The sequence below is a fragment of the Phialemonium atrogriseum genome (genome assembly GCF_030411735.1).
Source record: "Phialemonium atrogriseum strain 8032-3 unplaced genomic scaffold QBC33scaffold_16, whole genome shotgun sequence".
In the NCBI taxonomy this organism is placed as follows: domain Eukaryota; kingdom Fungi; phylum Ascomycota; class Sordariomycetes; order Cephalothecales; family Cephalothecaceae; genus Phialemonium; species Phialemonium atrogriseum.
Window position 1 is genome coordinate 254,561 of NW_026848153.1, and position 26,620 is coordinate 281,180.

General features: G+C 56.0%; 8 protein-coding genes across 8 annotated transcripts; 2 read left to right on the top strand and 6 right to left on the bottom strand.

Moving 5' to 3' along the window:
* Positions 1 to 135: 135 nt before the first annotated feature.
* Positions 136 to 5,592, bottom strand: QBC33DRAFT_579031 (uncharacterized protein; the record flags this gene model as incomplete). The annotated part of the gene is made up of 2 exons (XM_060431111.1): positions 136 to 319; positions 419 to 5,592. 2 exons carry the CDS (start codon positions 5,590 to 5,592, stop codon positions 136 to 138), a joined length of 5,358 nt encoding a protein of 1,785 aa, XP_060282368.1.
* A 439-nt stretch (positions 5,593 to 6,031) lies between these two features.
* QBC33DRAFT_541999 (kinase phosphorylation protein-domain-containing protein) lies at positions 6,032 to 7,267 on the bottom strand. The gene has a single exon (XM_060428218.1). It carries the CDS (start codon positions 7,123 to 7,125, stop codon positions 6,316 to 6,318), a length of 810 nt encoding a protein of 269 aa, XP_060282369.1. The 5' UTR covers positions 7,126 to 7,267; the 3' UTR covers positions 6,032 to 6,315.
* Positions 7,230 to 8,817, top strand: QBC33DRAFT_542000 (MED6 mediator sub complex component-domain-containing protein). Its single transcript, XM_060428219.1, has 2 exons — positions 7,230 to 7,943; positions 8,020 to 8,817. The coding sequence occupies exons 1-2, from the start codon at positions 7,524 to 7,526 to the stop codon at positions 8,557 to 8,559; spliced, it is 960 nt and encodes a 319-aa protein (XP_060282370.1). The 5' UTR covers positions 7,230 to 7,523; the 3' UTR covers positions 8,560 to 8,817.
* Positions 8,818 to 8,880: 63 nt separating this feature from the next.
* On the bottom strand, positions 8,881 to 12,789 carry QBC33DRAFT_611882 (RNA helicase-like protein). The gene is made up of 2 exons (XM_060432465.1): positions 9,433 to 12,789; positions 8,881 to 9,396 (listed from the first exon to the last, which is right to left on the bottom strand). Exons 1-2 carry the CDS (start codon positions 12,711 to 12,713, stop codon positions 9,057 to 9,059), a joined length of 3,621 nt encoding a protein of 1,206 aa, XP_060282371.1. The 5' UTR covers positions 12,714 to 12,789; the 3' UTR covers positions 8,881 to 9,056.
* Positions 12,790 to 14,046: 1,257 nt separating this feature from the next.
* Positions 14,047 to 14,696, bottom strand: QBC33DRAFT_516066 (uncharacterized protein; the record flags this gene model as incomplete). Its single annotated transcript, XM_060426123.1, has 3 exons — positions 14,047 to 14,076; positions 14,134 to 14,455; positions 14,521 to 14,696. 3 exons carry the CDS (start codon positions 14,694 to 14,696, stop codon positions 14,047 to 14,049), a joined length of 528 nt encoding a protein of 175 aa, XP_060282372.1.
* A 661-nt stretch (positions 14,697 to 15,357) lies between these two features.
* QBC33DRAFT_110270 (uncharacterized protein) lies at positions 15,358 to 16,374 on the bottom strand. The gene is made up of 3 exons (XM_060421917.1): positions 16,092 to 16,374; positions 15,652 to 16,013; positions 15,358 to 15,575 (listed from the first exon to the last, which is right to left on the bottom strand). Exons 1-3 carry the CDS (start codon positions 16,116 to 16,118, stop codon positions 15,512 to 15,514), a joined length of 453 nt encoding a protein of 150 aa, XP_060282373.1. The 5' UTR covers positions 16,119 to 16,374; the 3' UTR covers positions 15,358 to 15,511.
* QBC33DRAFT_110327 (putative copper homeostasis protein cutc) lies at positions 16,344 to 17,646 on the bottom strand. Its single transcript, XM_060421918.1, has one exon. The coding sequence runs from the start codon at positions 17,504 to 17,506 to the stop codon at positions 16,631 to 16,633; it is 876 nt and encodes a 291-aa protein (XP_060282374.1). The 5' UTR covers positions 17,507 to 17,646; the 3' UTR covers positions 16,344 to 16,630.
* A 6,808-nt stretch (positions 17,647 to 24,454) lies between these two features.
* On the top strand, positions 24,455 to 25,925 carry QBC33DRAFT_110435 (uncharacterized protein). The gene is made up of 4 exons (XM_060421919.1): positions 24,455 to 24,757; positions 24,804 to 24,857; positions 24,921 to 25,202; positions 25,275 to 25,925. The coding sequence occupies exons 1-4, from the start codon at positions 24,586 to 24,588 to the stop codon at positions 25,802 to 25,804; spliced, it is 1,038 nt and encodes a 345-aa protein (XP_060282375.1). The 5' UTR covers positions 24,455 to 24,585; the 3' UTR covers positions 25,805 to 25,925.
* The last annotated feature ends 695 nt before the right edge of the window (positions 25,926 to 26,620 follow it).

Sequence of the window (26,620 nt, forward strand, 5' to 3'; positions counted from 1 at the left end):
CAAAAAAACAAACCACCAACCCCAACCCCCCCCCCCCCCCCCCCCCCCCCCCAAAAAAAAAAAAAAAAAAAAAAAAAAAAAAAAAAAAAAAAAAAAAAAGAACGCACAATACTCATTCTCGGCCCTCTAATCGCCTCAGTTAGGCAAGCTCTGATACCGCGATGACCCCGAAGCTCTCTCGTACGGCGGTGGTAGCGCCGGCGGCAGCTGTCCCTGAGCCTCCGCGTCGACGGCCGCGGCAGCGGGGGGCGCTGGAGCCTGAGTCCAGGACGCCGCCTTTGCCACCATCTTCGGGAAATACTGCTGGATGAAAGACTCGCTGTTTAAAATCTCGTCAGTCTCTCTCTCTCTCTCTCTCTCTCTCCACATACACCTGCTGCATCAAACATTGTTGCAACATTTCAGCGGGGGCACTTACGTGTAATAGCTGTGATCCGAGTTGTGGACCGAGACAAGGTTATGCGCCAGCTCGTGGGCGAGCACAACCCACCACCATGACGTAGCCTCCATCCTGGCCTCCCTTCCCCCGGCGCCCCTCTTCATCTTGCCGGCGTGCAGCTGCATGAAGAAGCGCAGGTTGCAGAATATGCTCCCGTTGCTGTTGAACGCGATGGTGCCGCCCGTCTCGTCGTAGAAGATGTGCAGCGACGTCGTCGCCAGCCCGTACACACCGCCGGCCTCCCTCAGCACCGCCTCGAACTGCCCGATCGGCCCGGCGTGCGACGTTAGGAACCGCGCCGGCTCCATCGACAGGTCCTTGGCCACGAAGACGCGCATCCCCCCGGGCGCCTCGGCCGCGAAGTTGATGTTGTGCGCCGGCTTCGAGTCGCAGTACGTCGTCTGCTCCTTGACCTCGTTCTGCTTCGGCGGCGAGAACAGGTGCGTCGAGTCGTGCGCCCGCGTCGACTGGATGGCGTTGAGCAGGTTCTGGTGCACCACCGCCGGGGACGTCACTCGGCCGTCATCCTTCGGACGCTGGCCCTGAGCAGGGGGGCCCGAGCCCTCGGATCCCTTGTTGTTATCCTCCGGCTGGGGGAGGAAATTCTCCAGTTGTTTCTGCGCATCCTCGCGGTCCTCGAATCCCAAGCGGCGGGTCAAGTTCGTGAAGAACCCCTTAGGCCCACGATGATGCCGCTGAGATGTCAGAGAAGTCTGGGCAGGATCTTCCTCCGGCGAGTCGCCAAACGAGCCCGGCATCCGGGGTGACCTTTCCGGGGTCGTGACGGCCCCTCTGGCCGTCACCTCCGCGACCTGGGTCTGTCGCGTCCACTCCTGCTCCCGCTCCTGGATCTGCTTTTGCTCCGCCTCGAGGGCCTTCCGCCTCTCCTCCTCGGCGATCCTCGCCTCCGCCGCCTTGGCGCGGAGGATGCGGTCCACATTGTAGCCGCGGGCCCGGAGGTCGAGGAGGTCGAGCTTCAGGAACGGCTCGAAGAAGAAGTACGCCTGCTGGCTAGGGCGGTTCAGGAGCAGCTGGCAGACGGCCTGTCCGACCTGATACATATCCGGCCGGCCTTCGGCGGCGACGTAGAGGATATAGCCGCCGTTTGTGCGCGCGCTCGCCGCCGACCGGTTCTCGGTGTGGGACTGGTCCTGCCCGCGCAGAGACCGGCGAAGGGCCACCGACCGGACGACCTCCACCGTCAGGTTTTTCTCCAGCCACTTCGCGTCATGCTTGATGGAGTCCCGCTTGTACTTTGAATACTCGTAGAGGAAGATCTTTGACCTCTCTAGGACGTGCTTCCGCAGCCGGGCAGCAGCGGCTTGGTTCTGGGTATGTGGCCCGATCTTGATGTCTTCTTGCACCAAGCTACCAAGCGTTTGAGAACCCAGGGCCATGTAGAAGGCTTCTAGAGCATCTTCTTCGGGGGCGCAGATCAAGGAGTCCTTGAATAGCCGATAACTGATGTAATCGTCAAGGACGACGATCTGGTTCGGGGCCGCCAGTTGATACTGCCTGATTGGCGCTTCCTCTTCGTCGTAGGCCTCGGTCCCTCTATCCTTGCCCGAAGATATCTCCCTCGACCCGAGAAGAAATGGTGACGACTTCATCTTCTTAAATAGCTCGTGATCTCTCTTCAAGATCGGCAAGTCGTCGGCCAGAGTCCTCAGCAGGTTGAGATATCTCTCTGAGCTCTGCAGCACGCTCAGGAGCCGCGCGGGTTCTCCGCAAGCGAGCCTGGCAATCTCTATCTTGGTTGGCTCGTTCTTAGCTCCGCATTTGAAGAGGAAAGTATTGGCGCTGGAGCCAAAGTCGACGAAGTCGAAGATGTCGCCGTACGTGGATGAGCTCCCAAGATAACAGTGCGGTGGGCGAATGTGGACCAGGCCAGTTTCGGCTTCTTTGGACGCCCCCGTCCCCGCCAACTGCTGCTTCCGTCTGACGACAGGCACAATTGGTGCGTCCCTCAACTTGGCCAGGCTGTTCTCCTTAAGGTCGGCCAGACGAGTCGTGAAGTATTCGAACAAGGTCACAGCCATCTTGCGATTCGATGGGGGGTTGGAGATCAGCCCGGCAATGCAGCCTGTGATAGGGGGATCACTTGCAACACCAAACTTGTTCGCATGCTGGTGCAGCTCCTTTTTGAGGATATTATACCCAAGCACAGAGGCATCTTCATTTGTATAGCAGGCCGAGGGCGGGACGAGCTGGTTCTCGTTCCCTTGGATGGGAAGGATGGCCTTGTCGGTGGCCGCGAGGTTGAAGGCTGCGTACCCATTGGTATGGTGATTCCCAATGAAGTACGCCATTGCATTGCGTCGCAAGGTGGGATCGGGGCCAGCCATCATCTCCACGAGTTCAGGCGCCGACGGAAATTGCCGCAGGCCCAGGGAGTAGAGGAAACGTGCCTCAAGGCTGCCCGGTCTGAAACTTCCCGGAGGTCCAGGCCACTGAAGGATGGGTAGCTTCAGGGTGCGGAGGGAATCCTTCGGCTCGAAGAGTTGCGAAATCTTGAATAGATCGGTGGTACCCCTGGTTGGCTCTAATCCCAGCGGCCCTGCCTCAGCCGGGCACAGCCGGGATTCTTTGAGCTTCCTCATATCATCTTCGGGAATGTCGTCCTTCACCGACGCAAGGTACTTGATCAGTTCCATGTGGCTCCACCTCTTGCGGCCATCTTGCTCAGCGGCTTGCGATGGGTTCAGCAGTCTGGTGAAAATGGTCTCGAGGTCGACTGTCTTCCGGACACCGAGAGCGGTCAGGAACTTGTCCTTCACGCCCTGGCATTGAACCGTTGGGAGATCGTCGAACAGCTTGACCGACGGGAAGAAGGACTCCGCCGGCTTCCTCATGCCCGATTTGGTTGGTATTGCCGTAATATTCTGGAGTGCAGATACCACCGAATTCTTATTGTTCTGCAATAGGGTATCCCAGTTCTTTGACAAAACAGCAAGTACCTGCGCCGCAAACTTTGGCGATTTCGTCAGGTTCTGATCGTCGTCCTTGTTGGGACCCGATTCAATCAAGAACCGCAGCCAGGGCACAATTTCCAGGGGCTCCCACCCTAGAGCCTTCAGCTGGAGAACAGGGACGGAAGTCGTGAAAGCGAAGGGAAGCGTCGTTGGGGGGACGGGGAGCGTCGGGGGAATCTCGTTGGGGTTCAGGTAATTCTTGATCGTCCCGAGGGCAATTATATCACCCTGATCTCCGCTTTCGCTGACCGTAGCCACTGCAACGTCGAGGAGGCTTTGCCTGTTCGCATGGCTAAGCTCACCCGAACCAGCGCGTTTCCCAACCCAGGCGATGAAATGCTGGAGCTGTTCTTTGTTCAAGGCCTTTGTTTCCAGTTCTTGATGCACGTCATGCACCGAGATATCCGTGATCAGGCCGAAGTCGAAGAGTTTCTTGATGAAGGGTGCCTCCCTCATGGCATGTAAGATGACAGGTATGCCATCTACAAACTTGGACAGCTCCTCCGACCCGGTGCGCACCTTATCACTTGGCATCACGCCTCGAGATGAATACACTTCGATAGTCGGCCGCTTGAAGGCCGTCCAGAATGCTTCCTCGATGATCTGGGCTACATGACCACTAGGTGTGGAATCCGTGAAAGTATACGTCTTCAGAATGTGAAGAGCCTCCGGGATGAACCTCTCGACAGCTGCCTGGGAAATAGCAGGGCCCTTGCCTGCGGATTCCAACTCCCGCTTCAGCTTGTCGTGCAAATCCGACATCTCGTTCGCGAACGCTAGGCGGGTCATGATGCCGGCAATCCGAAGCATCTCGATGTTCCAGGTTCGGACCCAGCGCGCGTTGAGGTCAATAGCCTCACGCTCCACGGTAGGGATAACAGACGGCGCAGATATGTGCATCCCGGCACCTGTCGTCTGCGTCGTGGGGAACCCGATGAATACTCTCCCTCCCGGTTTCTTGCTCGGCAGAACAGACGAGAAGATGTCAGCAGCCTTAGCCGCCTTGCTTGACGCGGACGAGTCCTCAGATGCGACGGTCTCGTCATACGAAGACGTCAGAATGGCGAGCTTGGTGGTTTTCGGCGGGGGCTTCTTCGTTGCCCTTTCCAACTCTGTAGCAAAGGAGGCTGAGACATATGTCTGGATAGATGCTGAGGTTACTCGTAGGAAGATGCTCGAGGCGGAGGTGGCGGTCAGGTCTTCCGCAATGGCTTCCTGTGCGACCTTCTCCTCCTTTACCGCCTTTCCGCGAGATCCTGATTGAGAAGAACTGGAGGTAAGCCTCGAGAAAAAGGTCCTCAAGGACGGCATTTCTGATGCGGAAGAACCGAAGGAGTAGGCATCGTTCCTGTTCGTGGACGTCGACGTTCGGGGCTTCCAACCCACGGCACTCATGAACGTTGCATCAATCTGGGCGCTTGTCCGGTCTACCGTGGAGAGCTTCATAAGGCCCTCCTTGGTCCTTGTTTCCAAATCCCTGGGGATGGGTACACCGACGCTTGGCGAGGATTTCTTGTGTAGGGCCAGAACCTTGTAGTCGTCTATCCAGAATTCGATGTTCTGAAGAGCCACAAAGGTCAGGCTGGTGGCCAGGAACTGGCTGACGGAGAGGAGATTCGGCAAAGGCGTCGTCGTGTTCCGGTAGTCCAAAACGAAGGTCGTATCCCCGGAACCCTCCCCAGGGGGGAGGTGGAGTTTCCGAGTGAAGAGGGCATTCCCCTTCCAGTAGAACGCCATGGCCTCGTTCCCGGAGCTGACGAACGGTTCTTCGCAATCAGCAAAGACGCTGTAGAAACCGACACCAAAGGCGCCTATCTTTGTCTCGTCTGGGTTGCCTTCGGCAATGCGCTTTAACCTCCCCCAATCGGTCTTGGTGAAAGGCTGGCCGTTGTTCTGCACGAGCAGCCGGCGCAACGTGTGGTGGGATATGATATGCTTCAGTAACTCGGAGCGGTCTGTCGTCTGCGGCAGCGGCACTTGGGTCGAAGGCATGGTTTCCCACTTGATCTGGACTGATGTTGCTTGGGCATCGGCGGCATTCTGGATGAGTTCCCGCAGTGTTGTCCATTCTCCCGAGTACCTAGCAAGCACCTTGTCTATCAAAGCTCTTGTATCGACAGTGACTGCCTCCTCGTCCTCGCCGTCCCTCAGCGCCGTGGCGCGGAGCCGCGAGTAATCCATTGTCGAAGATCAACCCGCAGAGCCCAAGTATGTTTCGTCCCAACAGGTTCCTGCAACAGGAAACATGGGACTTCCGAGAGGAAGGCTACGGGATATAACCCGAATCTCGTGTATCGTTTCTTGAAATGTGCTCTGATAGGCCGCGATCACTTCGTCGTGGCAATGTCAGGGAGCAAGGCTGAGACGGGTCCGGTTTCCGGGGAAGGGGGACGGTCGTATTTATAATCGATAACGGGGGAAAGATATCTCGATGTCCGTCGGACCTGCCTCGCTGCTTACCGAGCCGTAAACTCAGTATAGTCGATGGCGGAAATCATGCCGTCCACAAACCTTCCAATGGGTTTAAATGGATGCGCGAAGTCCAAGGCTGCCTTGCCTCGTCGAGGGTTCCACAATGAATGCCTGCGATTCATTGGAAACAAGGGTCCTTTGATGGAGGTGCAAAACCCGTTATATCCGGCCATAGCCGCGAACTATGCCACACCTTCGAGCAAGAAGCACTGACCTGCAACATACGAAGCAACATACTGACTGTCAACCGTGGGTATTACAAGTCTTGGACGTCCAGCTTAGACCTTAGAACTGATGGGCGCATGCTAAGATATGCGCATTTCGGTCGTCAACCTACATATGTACAGATTTAGGCCTCAATCGCCCGCACATCGAATTTGATCGTGGCCGATGACCAGAAGCTGGTCAACCCCTGCGGTACGCCTCGTTCGATTACCTCTCACGATGTCGGAGCGGGCTTCCACTTCGGCGTCGCTCAGAAGATCTGGCCCTAACCCGATCTCTACTTAAACTCCTTTTCCTTCTGTCCCGCCTGTCGCGATCCCGGCTCCGGCTTCGCGCGTAGTCCTTTCTGTGCCTCCTCTCCTGCGCATGGCGATCGTGGTCACGGCTCCTACTTCGCCGCCTGGCGCCGTCGTCCCAATGCCGTCCTTCCCGTGACCTGACCTGTCTTCTTTCCCGATCGCGAATACGATCTCTGTCCCTGGGCCTGTCCCTATCCCCATCCCCATCCCTGTCCCTGTCCCTGTCCCTGTCCCTGTCCCGGCTCCTGTGTCTCCTCCGATGCCGCTCAGGGTCCCGCGACTTCCGTGAAGGGCCATCTCTCGGCTCATCCCGCTCCCGGGCTGAAGGTCGCGGTTTCGCTGTGGGCTCCTCGACAGCCTCCCTGGCTGGAACCCTCGATCCGGTCACCTCGATGGCATTGGCACCCGAGGTATCGCGCTGTGGTATCGGCAGGCCCAGCGCCTTCGCGATGGCGTCCTCCTCGACTTCCTTGACCTTCCGGATCTCCTCGCGCCGCTCCCGCTCCCGCCTCTGGTCATCGGTCTCGTTGGGGTCATCGCCCTTGGAATCGCCCCTGGCGTACCATGCCAGGTCGCGCCCCTGTTGCCAGCGGCCCACAGGGGCTTTGAGGCTGTGGCCGAGATAGTTCTCGCGGTGTGCCGAGGTGGCGACATCGTCCCAGCTAAAGTTGACACCGCCACGCGACCCAGATTTTCGCACGGTCGATAGGAGATCCATCCTCGCGTAGGTAGGGAGCGAGGGGAATAAAAGCAAGCGGGTCGAGTGTATCACGCCTGTGTCGTGCTTCGCGACGATGTCGGCAGGCGTGGTTTTTAATTAACTCGTAAGGTTGTTGTGAGACGAAAGGCCTGACGGTGATGCTGAGGGTGATGAGCAGGGCCAGAAAATGAGGCTGGGATTCTAGGTCCTTACATCATTGGGTCGCATTAGCGTATAGTTAAGTGAATATTACATAAGCGCGGCCACTAAACCTACCTAGGTACTATTAGTTATCGAGCTCCCAACAACCTCGAATCTTCGTCAATGCAAAGTTCCTTGCCGCGGCCGAGCTCCATTCCTCCCGTATAACCATCGTCTCCTCTCCGGATGCCCGATTGGCAACCAAGCTAACATCGATGGCCTCGCGACAAGCTCCGCCGCTGGACGAGATCCAGTGGCGCGGCCCCGCGCCGCAGGGCATCCACTCGAACTCGGTGCTGTGGTACTTCTCGGACTCGCCCTTCTTCGACCAGACGTCCAACAACGCCGTGGTCATCAACCAGGGTCTCAGCAACCAGAGCATGCAGAGGCTTCTCGAGACGCGTGAGGCCTTCGAGGGCCGCCTCAAGAGCATGTCCGGCCTCGAGTTCGTCGTCGCCCAGGAGCCCGCCGACATGGCCCCAGGCACGGGTACCGGCGTGTGGGTCATCCGCAAGCAGACGCGTCGCAAGAGGGCCGGCAGCGAGGACGAGATCACCGTGCATGCGACGTATTTCGTCGTCGGGGAGAACATCTACATGGCCCCCACACTGGCGGATGTTATGAGCTCGAGAATCGTGAGTTGGAAGACCTAGATGATCTCTTGTCCACTGCATGCTCCCAGCTCTGACCAGACCTGTCTTGTCTGTCTAGGCCACCATCTCATCAGCCATAAGCAACATCTTCCCCGCCGCAGACAACGTGCAGAATTGGTCGCCAGCATCGGGTCGAGTCTACAAGAACCCCACTCCAACCGCCACAAGTCGACCCAAGGGGCTGGAATCGAAGGAGGCGACTCCCATGCCCGACGGCCTAGGCAAGGGATCTTCGACCAACCAGAAGGCGGGCAGCAAGACAGCGCCAGACTCGCGGCTCGCCGAGGAATCCCTAGCAATCCACCTCCGCTACGGCGGCGAATACATGGACGAGAACCCCATCACCGGCCAGCCGGGCAGCTTCCACCTGTCCTCAACAGGCCGCAAGGACAAGCTCGCGGCACCGCCGCCGCAGCCCCTGGGCGGGGGTAGTATCAAGCGCGACGGGACGGCGCCGCCGCTGCCCGCGCTGAATACCAAAGTTGCGGCCGAGAACCCGCTCGCCCGCAACGGGAAGGAGACAAAGAGCCCCAGGACCGGCGCGGCGCCGAAGCCCAGGCGGAGGAAGAGCAAGGGCGGCACGACTACGCCGTCGTGATTTGCGTCCTCTCTGGTCCGAGATGTGTCGCGCGTGAGTTTCACGGCAGTGGCGCGGCCTTAACTTTCCGCCTTTCCCTTTTTTTCTCTCTCTAGCATTCAGTATAGGTAGATACCCGGAGGCATGGGCTCGAGGTTGGCGTTGACATGGAATGGATGTGCTTGATTTTATGGAAAGAACTAATAGCTGAGGGCTCCAATACCTGTGGTGCCCTTGCCATAGTCATTCTGGCCTTAGGGTATCTGAAACAAATAAATACCATCCTGGCAAACTTTGCAGGCCATTGAACCTCTGTTAATCTCTTGCATTATTGGTAAATTCCTCTGAAAGACGGCGTCCCCCTCGACGCAACCTGTAAGAGGGGGCCTCGATGATGTAGTAAGGCAGTTGACCACAATATCACCTGCAAGTCGCCGTCACAGTACTCGGGTCTCAGCAGGACGAAGTTATTCATGGCCATTAGCCTCAGATCTATGTGCTATTTATCGAACCTGCAATCATTCCACCACCCAACCCTTCCCAGCCACCTTCCTCTGCGTAACCTTCCGCGCCGGCAGCGGCCACCCCATGCCCCCCGTCGCCTCCGCCCTGAGATACGGCACGGCCCAGACCTCTCTCGTCCTGCCCCCGCCGCCCTCGGCCTCGGACTCGGCCCTCACCTCCTTGATCGGCTTCCCGTAGCTGACGAGCGGCGTGCCCCTGGCCAGCGACGCGAGCTGCCCGCCCGTCACGTCCGTCAGGGCGTGCATCCGCGTCTTGGGCCTCTTCTCGCCCACCAGCACGTTGCCGGCCCGCTGGAGGTGCGAGTAGACGACGTACTCGGGGCACTCCGACACGCTCAGGTGCGCGAGCGGCGACGACGGGTGCACATACACCATGCGGTCGGCGACGTCGCCGCCGTCGTCGAGCGGCATCAGCGGCAGGTAGGGCACGTCGATGGCGCGCCGGGGCTTCCTGTACGCCTCGGGCGGGTTCGGCGACTTGTCGGCCCGGATGGCGACCTGGTCGATGAAGCCAGCGGCCACCATCTGCTTCAGGGCCTGGACCTGCTTCGGGGTCGGCGGGTCCAGCCGGTCCTCGACCCGGAGGTTGGCGAAGCCCGGGATGTTGGTCCGCAGCAGGTCGACGAGCTGGTGGCGCAGCTGCTGGATCTCCTTGAGCATCTTGAAGCGGACGAAGTGGCTCCGGCACCACTCCTCTGTCGGCTCGTGCGCGAACTCGCCAACCACCTGGAGGAGCTTGATGGCGTCGGATTTGTCATCTAAGAAGCAGAAGTTCTTGTGGACGCTGTTGTACGCCCGCCTCGCGCTTGCCTGCCGATTCTCGGCAAGGACGTCGTCGTTGGTGCGGATAGAGTCATCCCCTGTTTGGGTTGCTATTGCGGGAATCGCCTGGCTCTCTGGGATGAAAACTTCGGGGGCCGAGAGACCGGCAACGAGGGCTATGGTATAAGGTAGGCAGTCGTGCAGATGGCCAACAAGGAGGATCCGCGCGAAGCGAGGCGATATAGGGAAGATAGACATGGTCGACCCGATCTGGGTCACCTGGCCGCCAGCCGATACCGCAGATAAATAAGCCAGGAGCTTTTCAGCCTTTGCAAGACTCCGCCTGTCCGGAGGTGTGGGGAAAGGGAAGTTGACTACATGCTGCAAGTTCATGGCCTTGAGTTGAAGCACGACACCCTCAATCGGCATCCTCAGGAGTTCCGGATCTGCGAATTCGGGGAAGTCTCTCTCATAAACGGCTGAGGAGTAGAGCCGATAGCAGTGGCCCGGTCCGGTACGCCCGGCTCGACCAGATCGTTGGTTCGCGCTGGCTTTGCTGATCCACCCGATCTCGAAGCTCTGGACGCCGCTGAGTCGGTCGAAACGGCGCTCCTTCGACCTGCCACAGTCGAACACATATCGTATCCCGGGTATCGTCAGACTCGTTTCAGCCACGTTAGTGGCCAAGATAACTTGACGCGAGCTTTCCGGCGGCGGCTCAAAGACTTTCATCTGGTCTTTTGTGGGAAGGAGGGAGTAAAGGGGGAGAATCTGCATCTTTAATGGACCAGTTCCAGCCTCTTCGTCTTCGATGTCGAAGTCGGCATCCTCATCCTCGTCCTCATCGTCCTCGTACTGGTCCACAAGCATGTCATCATCCATGTCGTTGGCGTTTCGGTCATCCACTTCTCCAAAGTCGATATCCTCGGCCTCGATTGGAGCCTCGCTCGCAGAAATACGAACTTTGGCCCCGCTGGTTGCTGAGCTGAGGCCACCGAAAGCAGATCTCAGGCGCTTGCTCAGTTGCGTTATCTCGTTCTGCCCAGTGAGGAACACGAGGAACCCGCCAGGCGGCAGTTTCTTGTGACCCCTGCTGATCTTCCGAAATGCTTCTTCAACGTAGTCATGATTGGTTTTGCGAGCGAAGTGGACCGTCACCGGGTATTGTCTTCCCTCGACTTCAATGACCGGAGGAGGATTTGGAAATAGAACTGAGTTCATTGTGAGATCCTGGATCCGGAGGGTTGCCGACATGATAATAAGCTTCAGGGGCTTCACGGTAGGATCCTCTTTCGCAAGATCCGCTCTCAGTTTAATGACTCTGCTCAGCATGCCGACCAAGATGTCCGTGTTGACGCTTCTCTCGTGTGCCTCGTCGACGATGATGGCCGAATATTTCCAAAGCGCAATATCCTGTGCGACTTCACGCAACAGGACACCGTCTGTCATAAACTTGATCGCGGTATTCGGATCAACAGTTCCCTCGAAGCGGATCTGATATGCCACAGTATGGGAGTGATCACCAAGTTCCTGACCCACCCTCTTCGCCATGCTGACGGCGGCTACACGCCTTGGCTGAGTAACACCAACCATCCCAGGGGTCGGAGAATCAGGGGAGCCATATCCAGCTTCGAATAGGAACTGGGGTACCTGTGTTGTCTTTCCGGATCCAGTAGCACCGCAGACGACGACAATATCGTGGTTGTGAATGGCCTCCATGATTTTTTGTTCGTCTGCCACGACGGGCAGCTTCAGTCGAGCTTCCTGTATATCTGGATCTCTCGCCACGGTCACACTGAAAACCTTGCGGCTCGTGTTCGTAGTGACCTGCAGCTCAAGAGGTAGCGGGTCCTGTTCTAAAGAACGGGGTTTGAAGTTTGCAGGTCTCGGTATGTCGAGGATGGTTGGCTCCGATTCAACAGGGTCGTAGCCTAAGGCCTCGTTTCTCTGTTGATTCGCCCACGCTTTGAAGGCAGAGGACCTCTCTCTCCTCGTCGAGTCATCATCTTGCTCAGAATCGGCCTCAGACTCGTCGATTTCCGACCCCTCTTCGTCTTCGTTGGATTCGTCCGAGTTATCGCCTTCGGCCTCTGACGCATCTGAGCTCTGAGCCTCTGAGTGCACCTCTGAGGGGCTGTCCAGACCAATATCAGATTCCTCGTCGCTGCTGAGGCCACTCCACTCATCTGATTCGGGAGCTTCGGGAGCTACGTGCTCGGGCTGGGCGAGAGAGACTTTCGACCTGACTCCGCCTCTCTTCCGCCTTTTTGCTAGGATAGGCCTCCCTTCGTCGTCCTTTTCCAGGGGGCGTTTGAGTCCGGATCCAGTTGTGTTCATGGCCTGGGACGTGGTTGGCAAAGCCGTCGCGGCCTCAGGCTCAGTCCTTCGTAGGTTCCTCGAGTCCAGACTCTTTCCAGGCCGTACGCCTTCCTCGCCATCATCCTCGCTGGACTCAGCTCCCGCGTCTCGGCGTCTCTCATAAAGCACCTCGTCTCTTGAGGCATCATTGGGTAGGCCGGCTTGTTGCTCCCTGAGAGCTCGGCTGAACGCCTCCCTTTTAGTCTCCTTGGTCTGTCCAAGGGACCGGCTGCTTGCAAATAGACTGGTGTCGATCTTGTTGGCAGCTAACTTGGCCAGCAGCTCACGGTTTTCGTCCTTCTTTAACTTGTTCTCAATGTATTTCTCAAGCCGCTTGGCTTTCTTGCCGCTGATTTTTACACCATCTTGGCGCAGTTCCTTCTTGAGCTGTGACTTCTTCTCCTCCAATTCAGATTTTCCGAGAGGGATGATCTCCTCGACGTTCGAGTCTGGGTGGGTCCCGTTCTCCTGCGCCCTTTCTCGAGCAAGCGCTTTCTGCTTCCTCTGACGGGGAACAAACTTCTTCACCATACTTGCCCTGTTCTTCGGGTCCTTTGGCGACTATGAATCCTCTATACTGCCATATTTCGTCTTTTCCAGTGACCGTTGGACTAACATGGAAATCTGCAGGAGATATCCAGATAAAAATGCGACCGCCTGGCAGAAAATAGACCAATCAGGTTGAGACTTAGCAAACGTATCCCGTAAGTGGGGCTTCTGATGCCTAGGTACTCCGTACCCATTGTAGACTCTCAACTTGCAGACTCGGGCTCTTTACTAATCAGAGTGACCTCTAGAATTATCACAGCAAATCGGTTCATTTTGATAATCCCTTAATCATGTCCGAGATTGACGTGAGGGAGGAGCCTTTCCCGGCTCGAACTAAACAAACCACCGGCTTGGTCAACGGGGTGACGACCGAAGTCACTTCGATGGCTTTCTCAAACAAGATCGTAGTCACTCTCTCTCAAGAGGGCTGCCTGTCACAATGGGTTTGTGGAACTCTATTCTCAATCTGTTTAACACGAAGTGTTGATTGAAGGTCAAGGTCCAAGTCCCTCTCTCCGCCCCATCGCCAGCCCTGGTGGACATGGCTCTCCCGTCCACAGGCCTTGGCGCTCTGCCTTCAACCCACCTGACACCCAAAACGCTGCTTGGGGGTGGGGGTGAGCATCGCGACACACTGGGGCAGCTTCTTGCCGCCCAAATTGCGAGCCAGCTCACGTTACGGAACCCGGAAGATCGGAGGACGCTTGTCCTTGGTCTAGGTCTGCGAAACGTCGACATTCCTAGAGAGGCATTCTTTGACGTCGTCGAACTTGTCCAACACGTGTTCTGAGGGTTTGGCTTACTCACACGTTTCTGGGTAATGCTTCGAGGCATTCCCAGCTCCCGGTGACCTGTTCAGTCAAAAGGACTCCTTCCAGGCGCTATCCAGTGAGCCATAGGCTTCCACTTGCTTGGTTATCAGTGGCATTCCGTGGAAAAATCCTCATGGACGACATGCCTGTATCGGGAAATGGGTTCTAGGGGCAGATGAGTGCTTGAGGTGACAGCCACTCCTAGGCATCACAGAGAAGGCCGACAACTAGATTTGAACCCGATCATTATCGGGTAAAGTTGGGGCTAGGGTTCACCGGTGGTTCAGGCTTCTGACTACGTCCAAACAACATTGCCATGAGTTTATTATGTGAGGCAGTGCGGAAACAAAAGAGCGGCGATTAAATCTAGGGGCGTCGGTAATGGTCTCGGCCATCAGTTTTGCTTTTCCAACCTTGCTCTGCCTTCTTCATTTTGTAGGGCGAGATATCGATTATCGACGGGCCGCCAACTCTTCAACCTTGGAAAAAGCTCGAACTAGCACCTAGTATTGTTGCAGCCCCGGGCCATCATGCTGGATACCACCATGGTCATATTCATTCGTCCCGAACACTCCATCTCGTTCACCTACCTCGCGGGGGCCGTGGGTAGAGTACTGGCGCTGCTGCTGGTACAGGGACGGAGGATCCATCACCGGCCCCCGCCTGCTGGTACACATCCCCATGACCGTAACTCGCGGCCGGGTAGACAGGGATCCCAGGAGGCGAGGCCCGATAACTGCCCGGCCCATATGGGCTACCGCTCCCGCTACCTCTCGCCGCCGCCCTGGCAGCCATCCAGGAAGTGCCCCCGACCGGCGTTCCTTCCAGCCCTCCAGAGCAGGAAACTGAGGAGGCCTGTGTCTATGCAGGGTCCCGGGAGTGGCGATGTGGCTTAGCTTGGACAACAGCTTCCTGAGATGGAATAGTAGTCATCGGGGCAGCGGTGTAGAGCCGCTTGGTCTTCCTCCTTGGCGGACGGATATGCAACGTGATTCTGGTCATTGGAAGGTGCGGTGGTGATGATGGTTGCAGTGCCTTCAACTGAGACAATGGTGATGGTAGTGACGATGGTCGTGGTGACGATGCCTCGTATGGCGGCTGTCCAGGCTGTCACCAAGAACAAGGAGTGGACGACTGGCCCGAACAGAGCCATGGTTTTTTATTTCCAAGTAAACACGAATTATATGACCGACTGGGCTCACAGCCCACCCGACATTTCTCGAAGTTTGACGAGAAGAAGTGAGAACAAGCATACGTGGGGATCTGTGCATAATTATGCCAACAGCCTCATGGAGAAAGATAACTCTGCCTTCGAGGCAACCAAATCCTCGGCCAAATTCCCATTCAGGACAACCTCCGGGAACTCATACCGCCCTTGACCAGGCCAACATGCCCTGCAGAATCACCAACGGCAAGCTCGAGCAAGCCTCCTTTCCTCATCACAGCCGGACATAATAACATAATACCGGCACTTAGGTTTCGCCAGAGCGCCAAGATGTGTCACCGACGATGATCTGAACCACATCGCATTTTGGGAGGGCCTCGAGAAGACCACACGACGCAAGGCTCTGGGGCTGAAAATTCTCGACCTATGGTTGGCCCGAGGAAGCCACCCAGATCCTGGCCTGAGGGGAGGCATCGTATTTGCATGCCTTTTCATACCCTTTCACTGGGAACTGGAGATTGGTGTTTCCCAAGAGGCGGGGCCGATCTAGTTGGGCCGCAAGTGGGTTCAGTCCGGGCAACTTAGCTTAGTATCGTGTCAAGGGCAGACCCATAGTAGTGATCCCGAATCGAGATCCTAGGTTTGAGCACTGAACAGAGGCCGGGAATTTTGAAGAGCTGCATCTTCCCCTTAGAAGGTCGGTCCTCACCGGGCTGGTAAACGCTTCCGATAGTTCTAGCAAGTGGGTATATCGTATATGGATATCTTTCGTCATTCACATCATGAAAACCTAAAAACAAGCCTTAACGCCTCGGTGCTGTTATCTCTCTCTCCTCGTCGCTGTCGTCTCTAAATCCTTCCTCAAGGCTGTACCACAATCTCTGTTAGCCGCCATCCCAAAACCCGGCTTTCAACGGGGCAACGGGACCGGGGGAAACTCAACTCCCTGCTCAACCTCCTCGCATCATCAACGCCGTGCCTCTGCTCGCCCACCCCCCTCGCGCCCGCGCCGTCAACGACCTCCCCGAGCTCCTCGCCCTCCTCCGAGTCGTAGCCGCCGTCCGAAGCTTCCTCAGCCCGGCCGATGACCAGCCGGTCGTGCAGCCTCGTCCGCCACGACGACGGCACCAGAACGCGGCCCAGTCGGGCCTGCAGGCGCGCCCCGAGCGAGGACGTCTGCGTGGAGATGGTTTCGAGAGGGAGGTATTGGCTGTACCGGCTCCGGTAGCGCTGCCAGAGCGGGATGAAGGCGTAGGTCGTCGCGAGGAAGATGATGAGCGAGATCAGCGCCGGGACGATCAGCGTCTGGGGAGGAAGGTGTGGTAGTCAGTATAGGTAGTCGTGGCATCTTGGCTGGGGGTTTGGGTTATCGGAAGGATTTACCTTTACTACGGAGAGAGTAGAGCCCATTGTTGCAGGTAATTCGTTTGAGGGCGTGCAAGCGATCTGCGACGATCTGTCGCTGATAGGGCGGCCCGATAGGCTAGGTGAAGTCGGAAATGGAGTGTAACCACCAGCGAGTAAATATTTGAGAGCACAAGGGGAGAGCCGATGGGGCCGGTGTGCTCTCAACTGTGGAAGAGCTACGTGCCCATTGTCACGATTCGTGACGCGGCGCCAAGGGTTGGTCGGGTGCTACCTCGTGGTTGGGGGAGCACAGACTGCCGGAGCCCCACTCTCGACATCCCAAAGGACCCCCTGACGGGCAAGGAAATGGAATCAGAATGGAGCAGCTCCTCTGCAATGTTGAATTGGAACAGCCTGTACTGTGATTTGGAAATGATTCGTCTAGGTTATAGAGCAAATTTTCAGCCCTTGGCCTGTTGGCAATGGATTTTGCAAGCTCACACAGAGCACGGGTTTTGATCTCAGGGGCTCACTGTCCACCTTCGGGTTCATTCCGACTCCTCCTGGGGTATCACTCATTTCGACTTGCTACCTTCACCCTGTAGAAGTCCCAATTCCCGTGAAATATATCTAACCTCCTCGCCATCAACTTCCTCGCCTCCATCTTTAGACGTCAGGCAGGACGAGTGAAACCAAACTGGCGAGGTGTCATGGCGGATAGCCAAGGCCAAGTCCCGCACATTCGTGCTCCTGACTCCACCTCCAACAACAACTTCGATCCGTTCCTTCGCGCCAGCAACGATACCGTTCAGGACGAGGGCATTTCCTGGTGCAGTACCCGGTCCCCCGGACGTTAATACCCCGCTGAAACCGCAGTCAATGACGTCCTCGAGGGCAGCCTTCCACACCTCGGTTGTCGTCTGGTGCTGCCCATCACCACCCCCTTGGCCCAGACGAGCAACGCTGCCGACAACATCGTCAAAGGCTCGATGGAACACACACTTGAATGGCCATGCCAGGCGAACCAGCTCGGCATTCCTTTCGACATCCACAACCACCCCTCCTCCCCCGCCACCGGCTCGCCTCAGCACACCAAACACGAACCCGTCACCCCTCTCCGGGTCCAGCAAGCCCGACCGCCCGAACCCGACGATGGCCTCCCGCATCTCGGCAAGCTCGCCCGACGCGTACAGAAAATCTGGCGACCCGTCCGCGGGCGGGCCGCGGGGCCGGATCATGACCCTCAGCGTCGCAGACGCCGCCGGGGAGGAGGAGGACCCTGCCAGTGCTGCTGCCGCCGCGGTGTCGCCGAGCTCCGAGGCTGACGGCGTGGTCCCGCCGAGGGGGTAGGAGCCGGCGGCATTGAGCTCCAGGCGCGCCGCTCCCAGGGAGACGGCTGGCGAGGCGGACGCCGGCCCGAAGATGGGTATCTCGAGTCGGGGAGTCCACATTTGACGAGGGGTGTGTGCCTCTTATTGAGCTGGGTACCTAGTTTCCATGGTATCTAGGTGCCAAACATTAACCTCAGTTGTGTCTCGAGTTGGACTGGCCTGAACTGTGCCTGCTGGCCTGTGCTGTGCGCTAGTCCAAATGTGGGGCCTTTCAACTCGGGCATTAAAACCACCCAAAGCCGCAAAACTCTTCAACCTTCCTCTCTCTCCCCCAAGCATCGTCCTCTTCAACGCTGCGTTTCCATGCTACAAACGGAGAGATCGCGCAAGTGATTTCTCGAGCTTGGTAACCCCGAGCAAATACTGCTTTTGCATGTGAGAAATTCGGAGAACGCTTCAACTTCCACCTCAGTCCCAGCCCACGTCCTGCGCGGGCTGGGACGGGTCTGCCCGTGAAGGCTTGGCATCATATGGTGCTTGCAATTGGCATCAGAAAAGCGGGAGCTGTCTGCCCCGTGCATACCCGCAAGGGGAAGACGGGTGTAGTCCAGCTTTCCCATGGGAGGGCCGTTGCGAAGCTTGTGTCAACAAGGCATTTGAGTGCGATACGCAGCGTATTCTTCTCTGGGACGAGTCTCCGGGCGAGTCTCAGAGATGGGTATCCTTCAATTCTGATTACTCTGTTGAGGACGATGCTTCACCCTTTTTTCCCCCTCAGGTTAGTGGTACACGTTGATCTCCCCTCCAGGACAAGGATACTGCTAACGAAGTTGCCCCCGATATAACCCTATTCTGATATCATACCCTCATGTTGCACAGCATATTGAACAGTCCCTCATGTTCCCGTGGGGTTCCAGCTCTGAGGACCCGCCACTTCCGTCGCTCTGGCTAATTTCTCACGTGGCCTTGTCTTGGCTACCACCTGTCTTACCACCTGCCATTCTAGTATGCCTCAGGCTGTGTCGTGTCCGTATGTTTCAGCGATCTTGTTCTCTCCAGCTCTCGGTATCACCACCTATTTGACCATCTGGCTTGGTACTAGAGCCTGGTATCCTCATCTAGAGCGAACTTGGGGCAAAACCCTTACGAGTTTCGATCATTCGAGTCTTCCTTCCCTCGTGATGACCTTGTCCATTGTCCAACCACGTCACTCAAACTCACCTTCCATGATATCACTACCTCTGCGACGAGTATCTTCCGGCTGAGGAAGAAGTCTATTATCTCTCAAGGGGATCTGAGGGCATTCTTATTTGATTCCGATCGCAAAGCCTGCGATACAAAGGGTTTGCCTGTGTTTCTGCGCGTATTCTGCTGCGAAGTCGAAACGCCATTGGCCGCGCTAGTTAAGGCAGAACGAGTCGTTCTTCAGGCAACAAGGATCAGGCCTAGATTGCTTCATGTCAAATGTACCTTAAACCTACCTCACGAAGGATTGCTAAGGCTGCTTGAAGCGGCTGAGACAACAGCCAATTGTAGTGGAAGAATCAGTCCACGCCCATAGACCGGGGGAAACAACATGAACGACCCCATAGGGTCTCAAGTGTCCCTCGCCTGTATCACCAGCCCCTTTTCCCCTTTCCACGTGATCTCCGATCGTCATCCAATCAACAACACAAATGATTCGCGACTCGACAACAGCTAATCCGTACACGACGGAATACTGGTATTCCTTTTCGGTTTCCTATATCGCCGTTTTACACCCCGTGAATGGTGGACAGATAATGCTACCTCGGTTGACATCCACGCTGGCAGCCTCTCTCGCGCTTCGGCGAGGGGGACTGCCTTTCTGATGGGAGAAAATGCGAGTTCCTTCGTGAAGGGCCCTTGGGACTTTACATTCTCCTCGGGCTGCCCGCATCTTTGTCTGGGTTGGGAATATCCATGTGGGAAAGTGCCCTGGTGTACGCCGGGTCACCGAGGGTTGAGGAGTTGCGAATAGCCATGGGTCGGTTGGAGGTCTGCCCCCCATCAGAGCCGCCTGCCGCAGTTAGCTAGAGCTATATGGTGTACCCGGTTTTGGGTTTTGGGTTTTAGGGAAGATATCCATAGCCAGTGTTGGCATCCTATTGGGGGGAGGGGGGAGGGGGGGGAAGAGGCAGGCCCCGGGCTGTTCGGCATAGATAGCAATTGTTCAGAGAACTGGTGAACCTGGTACACGGGATAGCCTGTCCAGTAGACGGGACTAGCTCATGGACTATACGGTTTGTTTCTGATCTTGTCGGAACGCAACTTCTATCTGCCATGCCGGGATGACCCATCAGTGCTCCAGGAGCCGTGGCAAGTCAGCCTTGGTTGAGCACGGTCGAAAGCTGCCTGATATGAGCACGTCGTAGAGCTGGCCCTTGTTGATTCCGGAGAGGCAGCGGTCAAAGACATCAAAAGCGGAGATGGGTTATTTGTATGTTACGGGAATGCCGACACTGTAGCGGAATAAAGGTGTCCACCGTCGGGCAGCAGGCTTTGGCTAGTGTAATGTGGGACCTTAAACTCGCGTTACCAACCGAGAGAGATCCTTCCGCTGTACCGCCGAGACGTTGTAACCTCTAATTATTGTTTCCGGCCAAGGCATTCATTTCGTCGGGGCTTGGACCAGCACGGCTTACTTGGATCTGTTGCCTATGAACATAAAGCGGAGGGGAGTTGCAGGTTGGCGGGGAGCTACCCGTTCGGGGGGTTGTCCTTGGGTCAAGAACCTTGCTTGTTTTGTTGGCACTCTCCATGTCGCTTGTAGGTGGAGGAGATTGAGGGGGACCTGAAGCTCGTCGTGAGTCTGGATTCGACACTCGTTCTAGACTTGTTTGCGCTGTGGGTCTCGGGGTGGAGCATCGGTAGCATCGGTGGTCGCTATTCGATCTTTCGGGTGCGGCATCCATTTGGCTGGATCACCCTATAAAGACGGCACCTGTTAGCATGCACCAAAGGGGACGGGAGGGGAAGGGACAGACATCGTGCTCTGCACGGGCGTGAGGCTGAGGTCGAGAGAGCATCACAAACTCTTCGTTGTGAGCGCGTCGGTATTCCTGACTTGTCTCCATCAGTAATAACGGTGACGGAGGCAGGCGATTAGAAGATGTGTTATGGTAGCTTGGGCACTCATCCGAAAGCAGTGAGCTGGGTAGGCAAAAGGACCAGCAGTTCAAATTTGAGCGAGACCTTCGAAGCGGATCGCTAGTATTGCGTTCCATCGGGGTATAATGTAGTACCCAGTGTAAGCACTGGACGCAAGAACCGCCATAGCAAGCAAAATTGGCAAGATGAGTTCAGACTGTTTGCGTTGCATCTTGTGTCTAGACTCTAATGTTCCATGAGGAAAGAAATGTAGCGACGGAAGTGGAGACAAATGTCGCGAGAATCCCGCCCCGTTTCCAACTTCCTGGGGACCCTAGCAACCTAGCTCTTCTGCCCATCACCCTGCTTGCTGCTCTTGTGACCATGACCTTGCTCGCTGCCCTTTGACCTCAATTTCTCCCAGAGTTTGCCGTACCCATGCCGTTTCTTCGGATAAAACACGATGCGCCGACCCTTGGAGTCACGATTATTCCTGGACAGATGTTACAATCAGGATTCGCCTTGACTGATCGAGGGCCCGAAAAAGGTGAGTGGGGTATGGTATTCATACTGTTTACCGGTCTCCATTTTCGAAGACACCACGCTCGCAGGAACCTGAGTGTTCAAGGGGATTTCGGTAGGCTGGCCTTGTCTTTGGGCTTGCATTTGGGAAGGATGATGGAAGGAAATTTGCACCCCGGAAAGTGCTAATCAGTGACATTGTTATGAGTTCTGAGGGTAGGAAGTAGGGCTGCTGGCCCTCGTCCACCAAATAAGGTCGGGCACTCGCTGAGCAGGCTGCCTGTCATTTTCGCCTCAGTTGACAGGGGTGCGACGAGCCCCTAAACGGCCAACAAGGGTAGGTTGTGTTAGGATCTCATGTGTAAGGTAACAATGATAGAATGGAGCAATGTTTGGGAAAATCCACGGTCTGGTCTAGAGATGGCGGCGATCTTGGCCAGACCTCTGTTGCCCGCCCGGATGAAAGCTCGGTGTTTAGAGTCTTTTAGTCCCAACTTCCAGGGTGACGTACTGCTGGACCGGTATCAAACCAAAGCATCAGCAACTGCATCCAGTGGCAACCGTGCCAACCGGTTTCCGGCCGCCGGTCCCGGACGGGGAGTGAGAACTTGGGGCTTCCCAAGTTGGTGCTGGCCATCGGACGGAGGAGACGACAACCGCGTGCGTGACCCTTCGAATTGAAATCGTCCTGCATCTCAAACATCGCCGATAAACATCTCAGGATCAAGCCGGAGGAAACCGGAAACTGGAAACCGGCAGGAGCCGGGTTGGGATATTACCCCCACTACCCCAACCGTCTTCCCCACGGTCCCTCCACCCCCACGCGGGCGAAAGCACGGTTTGTGCGTCTACCCCGGCTTCCCAATATAGTTGGGGACTCCTGCCTCTGTGCAGCGCCCAACAGCTGCCCGACTGCTAACTACAGTCCAGCTTGACAGAGCTTGGAACACTGTTCGAAGACTAGTCATTTCCGCCGATGGAGAATTCGGGTAAAAGACACCTGCAAGCAGCAAAGCAGGGGATTGAAAGGCTTGGAAAATCGATCGGATGGGCCTCAGTGGCAAGGTGTTTGACTACCTATCGAGAGTGAGCTATCGAGAGTGAGCTATCGAGAGTGAGCTATCAAGAGTAAACTATCAAGAGTGAGCTATCAAGAGTGAGCTATTAAGAGTGAGCCATCGACATCGACAGTGAGCTTACCAAGGACATGACTTAAGTTGGCGGCGTTAGCGGCAGTAAAAGTCTGGAAAAGGAGAGGGGAGGCACGTCGGGTAATAAATACTTCTTGTGTACCTGGACATCCCCTCCAACCCGTTGGAAGAACGGACGTGACCTAATTATGTATACGTAATTCGTTCCCACGTTCCATGCGACATCTATGCGTACTACCTGCAAGTACATCAATCAATATCCCATTTACCCTGCAAGTAGAACTCTGAAGGATGCAACCACTGCTTTCACTGCTTGCTAGAACGTAGCAGAATATGTGGTCTAATCTGTCTGCATAACCACCTTTTCCATTGTCCCGTAGGAAGCATATATTATTCTGCCTCTCCCTCGTCATCGATACAAGCAGTCGCCAGGGGCCAAGCCACTACCTTATCGTCTAGGAGTTCGTTGCAACGTTTGTCCGACCCCTTAGGGCCTTCAGGGACGTAGCCCTAGCTATATCAAACATCCGTGAACCAGGACCCCCTATTATGCAGAGCCATCAACAACATGCTCGTTGAGCTGCAGCTGTCGTCCCAATGACGATTCATGCCATGAATTGGGCCCCGACCCGGGTTAGGTACAGACATCGATCGATACCTTCAGTGTGACAGGCGTCGAGGGCCGACAAGAGTTGATTGACAACACAACCTCCTTTGCACTCACCGAAATCCCGCGGTCATCCCCTAGGAACATGTCTGATTCAAATACTAGAATACTAGGTAAGCTCCGATACTTGATGCTCTTGCTTACTGGCGAAAAGCTTTACAGGGGACAGATGGGATGGAGTTGTACGCCGCAACTCTGCGCCCATCCTTTCACTTCCAACCGACATCCTGCGCCCATCCTCGTCGCCAGCCGTGGCTTCTACGTTTTATGGAGTCTCCATACTCTCGAATTGCTCTCGGGTATCCGCGATCCTTCGACGCGCCTAACTAGAGCGGCCCGCTTGAATACCTTGGAAAGGGGTAGAGACTCGGGCCCTCAAAGAGAATGGGGACAGCCTGTATCTTGGCCCTAAGCAGTCATTTTCTTCCGGTTGACTGTCACGAGATGGCCATGGACAAAAGGAGGATCTAAATATGCCACATCTCAGGGGGGGTTGGGCCGAGGGGCGGGTTATGTTCCACTGCCTACTCTGTGGTAAATGTTGTAGATGTCGCAATCAGCGTAGTCCCACTGCCATGTATATCCGTAATATTGACGAGGCTCGGAAGGTCTGCTCTCCCACCGCCGTGAATGAGACTTCCTCGATCTAGATAGGCACCTAACCAGCCCTCTCAGAAGCTTGGCCTCCTTTTGCACCCCGTGATGCCCGAGACAGAAGACAATCGAGGCTATGCAAGACATCTTCCACGCATCGACCACGAAGGTTCCATGGGTTGGGCTCGGAGAAAAAGAAGGCTCCTTGAGCCAAGTATGGAGGGTACATACCCCATTACACTAGACGGTAAGGTAGTTCTTTCCTGCCCAGCTGATGGGCTTCTTTGCCAGTTGGCCAATGAGGGGATGGGGAACTCCACGGGTGATGCGCGAACCTCCAACCATGGAAGCTGCAACCCCTCCGCCGCAAAATGTTTGCCTCCTTGTCTTGGTACACGTCGGTCGAGCAGAGCCTTCTCCGGGGTTGGGCCCTTGACCGCCTTCTAGATGACCGAGCTGCTGGCGATTGTAGGGCTGGAATCCGGCTTGGCACCTTGATTATCCACAGGATGAAGTTTCCTCATCGGGCCATTCACGGGCCACCGCGCGTCAATTGCGACGACGGTCCAACCCTCGACAACGGCCCCCCTCTAACGATCTCTCCTTATACCCGTTGCTGAGCCGCTGGATCAGGAGCCTAACGATGCAAATCGGGCAGTCCCAACCCATCAACGTCTGGAGCCGCACACCCCTTTCCTCCTCCCCCGACACCGTGTCGACGTCGACTTAGAGCCCCCCTATTCGACCGATGAACGACAACACATACTCTGTGCATAATGCGAAATGGCGGTCGGAGGCTCTGCGACTGGGCTCGGCCTGCAATTCGTCTGGATGATAAGACGGTTGAACTCGTCGGAGGTGTGACCTCGTTGACAGCCCCCTTTCCGCTCGCCATGAGGGCCGAGCCTCGCCCTGGAAGCACGACAACTCGACGTTTAGGCAGAGGGGCATAGTAGCGGTCTGAGAGCTCGTTCGTGGTGTGGTCGGGTTACAAGTCGCGAGGCCTGGATGGAATGGCAGAGAGCGAAACCGAGAGGGTAGCCAGGACCCGACGACCTCTGGTCTGTGGGTATAAATAATCGAGCGATATCCCGGAGAAAGGGGGAAGGAAGATGAGACAGCAGGCTAAGGAAACTCAGACCTGATAAGTACCAACTATGACAATGTCCTTTGCATCCGACGAGAACACCGCAGAAAGAGGAGTTGCGGAGAGGTCGGCTACTGGCCTCGACAGCCAATCTTCACACGGCAAGTCTTGCTCATGCTCTCCAATGACGATGACAGATGCCTCTACAATTGAGAGTGCTGATGGGACACTTCCGAGCGATGGTGAGTATCCACTGGGGGACTTGGAGACAGGGTGCTGACGGAGCAGACATCGACTTCGCAATCACCCAGGGCACGAACAAGATGAGATTGGAGCATCATGGTGAGTGACCATGTCTAACCCTTTTTGACTTTGGAAACTCCAGTTGACAACATGCCACACTAGTGCATCTTTTCCGCGATGGCTGGGCGAGGCTCGCCGCAGAACAAAACAACGACGAAAACGGCTCTTGCTTCCGGGGCTTCTCATACCTCTCCAAGAGATTGGCCCGGTATATCGAGGGACGCATAACCAACCTCTCAGAGCAGCTCTCGGAGTTTGATATGGCTTCGGACACACACGCGAAGAGTTTGTCTGCGGGACAAAGACGAAGAGTGGGAGAAAAATACAAACCGGACGAATGTGACCTCATCATGGATGAGATATATCAGGAGTTTGATCGATATGGTTAGACGTTCCTGGCCCCTTCGGTCCTTTGACCTCCTCGATGAATGGAGAAGCTAACGCAACATTGACTAGATCGCGTCCTGCGTTATGACCGGGAGATCCAGGGGCTCCGCAGTCCTCCGACGTATGAGGTTATGGGCCTCTACGCGAGCTTGAAGAAAAGAGGCATGTTGGACGACGAGGCGCTACTCTTCACCAACGTGCCGGACGATTTTGTCACCACCCGACCGCCGGAGGAGCACTCGCTCTACCTCCGCAAGTTGTTCTATGGCAAGTTTGGATGGGTGCTTGAGAAGTTCCTACCCCTCGACGAGGCGACCGGCACGTGGAGGGCGCAGACGCGGGTCAACAACTGGGTAGTGGGCGTGGTCCTCACCTTCTTCTGCGTGTCCACGCTTCTGGGACCGATCGCGGTCATGTTCCTGGGTGAACTGACCAAGGTCAAGTCGTTTCTGGTCGTCCTGCTCGCCGTCTCTCTGTTTGGGGCGGCGACGGTGCTGACGAAGAACCCCGAGACGAAGTTCCGGGAGCCCATGATGGTCGTCTCGGCCTACGTCGCGGTCCTTGCGTCTGTGCTTGCTCAGATGGCATTTCCTGGTTGATTGAGCCAGTCTCGTTTCCCCCGTTTCTTGGGTTTCTTTCGTTTCTCCTTTTCTTCGTTTCCCGCTTTGCTTCTTTGTTGTTTGTTTGTTTGAAGCCCCCCCAAAAGTACCATCTCTTAACTCCAACCTCTGTCTCTTCATCCTGTTTGTTTTCGCCGCAATATCCAAAGGTAGTTGAGGAGGAAATGTCGGTGAAGATAGAAATGCAACTTGTTGTTTAGTGGTTCAACCCCTAGTTATAGACCCCTGGCTGCATATGTACTGTAGACACCCTGTGAGTGGATCCTTACTATGCCGTAGACCCCTGTTGCTTGGCTCAGCCCTACGATTTTACCAGGCACTAAATTCCTATGGGGACCATTTACCACATCTCTATCTGGGAAACCACATGGCGGTGAGGTTGTAGGCGCACACACTCTAACTGGAAAGATTAGTTCGATATGCAAGCATCTGCTTTTATCAAGTGACGCTTTATACTCTAGGAACGTCCACTTTCCTCCAAGCTCGCGCTTGATCGTAGGCAGAATATAGACGACGGTATCCTTTTCCTAGCATGCGAAGCATGTCGATATTAGTGCCGAAGAACGGCTGGCCTTAAGGCAGAGAGACAAACACCATAGCATAAGACGGAACCCAGTAGGTTATATTCACCTCGAGGAACTGATGAACACGTCGGCGCCCGAACCGTCAGAATAACAGCACCTCACCGAAGATTTTCGTGCATTGAACCAACCTCTGGGCAGATCCCCTGTGCTATGCCATGCCTGCCGACAAGCGCATGCCGGGTGTCCTTGGACGTCAACATATTGCACTGAG

Bases quoted from the DNA above. Each gene is read 5' to 3' on its own strand.
- QBC33DRAFT_110327 (XM_060421918.1), bottom strand. From the start codon at position 17,506: ATGTGGACTCCCCGACTCGAGATACCCATCTTCGGGCCGGCGTCCGCC.
- QBC33DRAFT_541999 (XM_060428218.1), bottom strand. From the start codon at position 7,125: ATGGATCTCCTATCGACCGTGCGAAAATCTGGGTCGCGTGGCGGTGTC.
- QBC33DRAFT_110270 (XM_060421917.1), bottom strand. From the start codon at position 16,118: ATGGGCTCTACTCTCTCCGTAGTAAAG. The intron at 16,014-16,091 runs GTAAATCCTTCC...CTTCCTCCCCAG, and splicing joins CTACTCTCTCCGTAGTAAAG to ACGCTGATCGTCCCGGCGCT. The intron at 15,576-15,651 runs GTTGAGTTTCCC...ATTGTGGTACAG, and splicing joins GCGAGGAGGTTGAGCAGGGA to CCTTGAGGAAGGATTTAGAG.
- QBC33DRAFT_542000 (XM_060428219.1), top strand. From the start codon at position 7,524: ATGGCCTCGCGACAAGCTCCGCCGCTGGACGAGATCCAGTGGCGCGGC. The intron at 7,944-8,019 runs GTGAGTTGGAAG...TTGTCTGTCTAG, and splicing joins ATGTTATGAGCTCGAGAATC to GCCACCATCTCATCAGCCAT.
- QBC33DRAFT_110435 (XM_060421919.1), top strand. From the start codon at position 24,586: ATGACAATGTCCTTTGCATCCGACGAGAACACCGCAGAAAGAGGAGTT. The intron at 24,758-24,803 runs GTGAGTATCCAC...CTGACGGAGCAG, and splicing joins TGGGACACTTCCGAGCGATG to ACATCGACTTCGCAATCACC. The intron at 25,203-25,274 runs GTTAGACGTTCC...AACATTGACTAG, and splicing joins TCAGGAGTTTGATCGATATG to ATCGCGTCCTGCGTTATGAC.
- QBC33DRAFT_611882 (XM_060432465.1), bottom strand. From the start codon at position 12,713: ATGGTGAAGAAGTTTGTTCCCCGTCAGAGGAAGCAGAAAGCGCTTGCT. The intron at 9,397-9,432 runs GTATGTGCACCC...CGCGCACCTGAG, and splicing joins GACGTCGCCGACCGCATGGT to CGTGTCGGAGTGCCCCGAGT.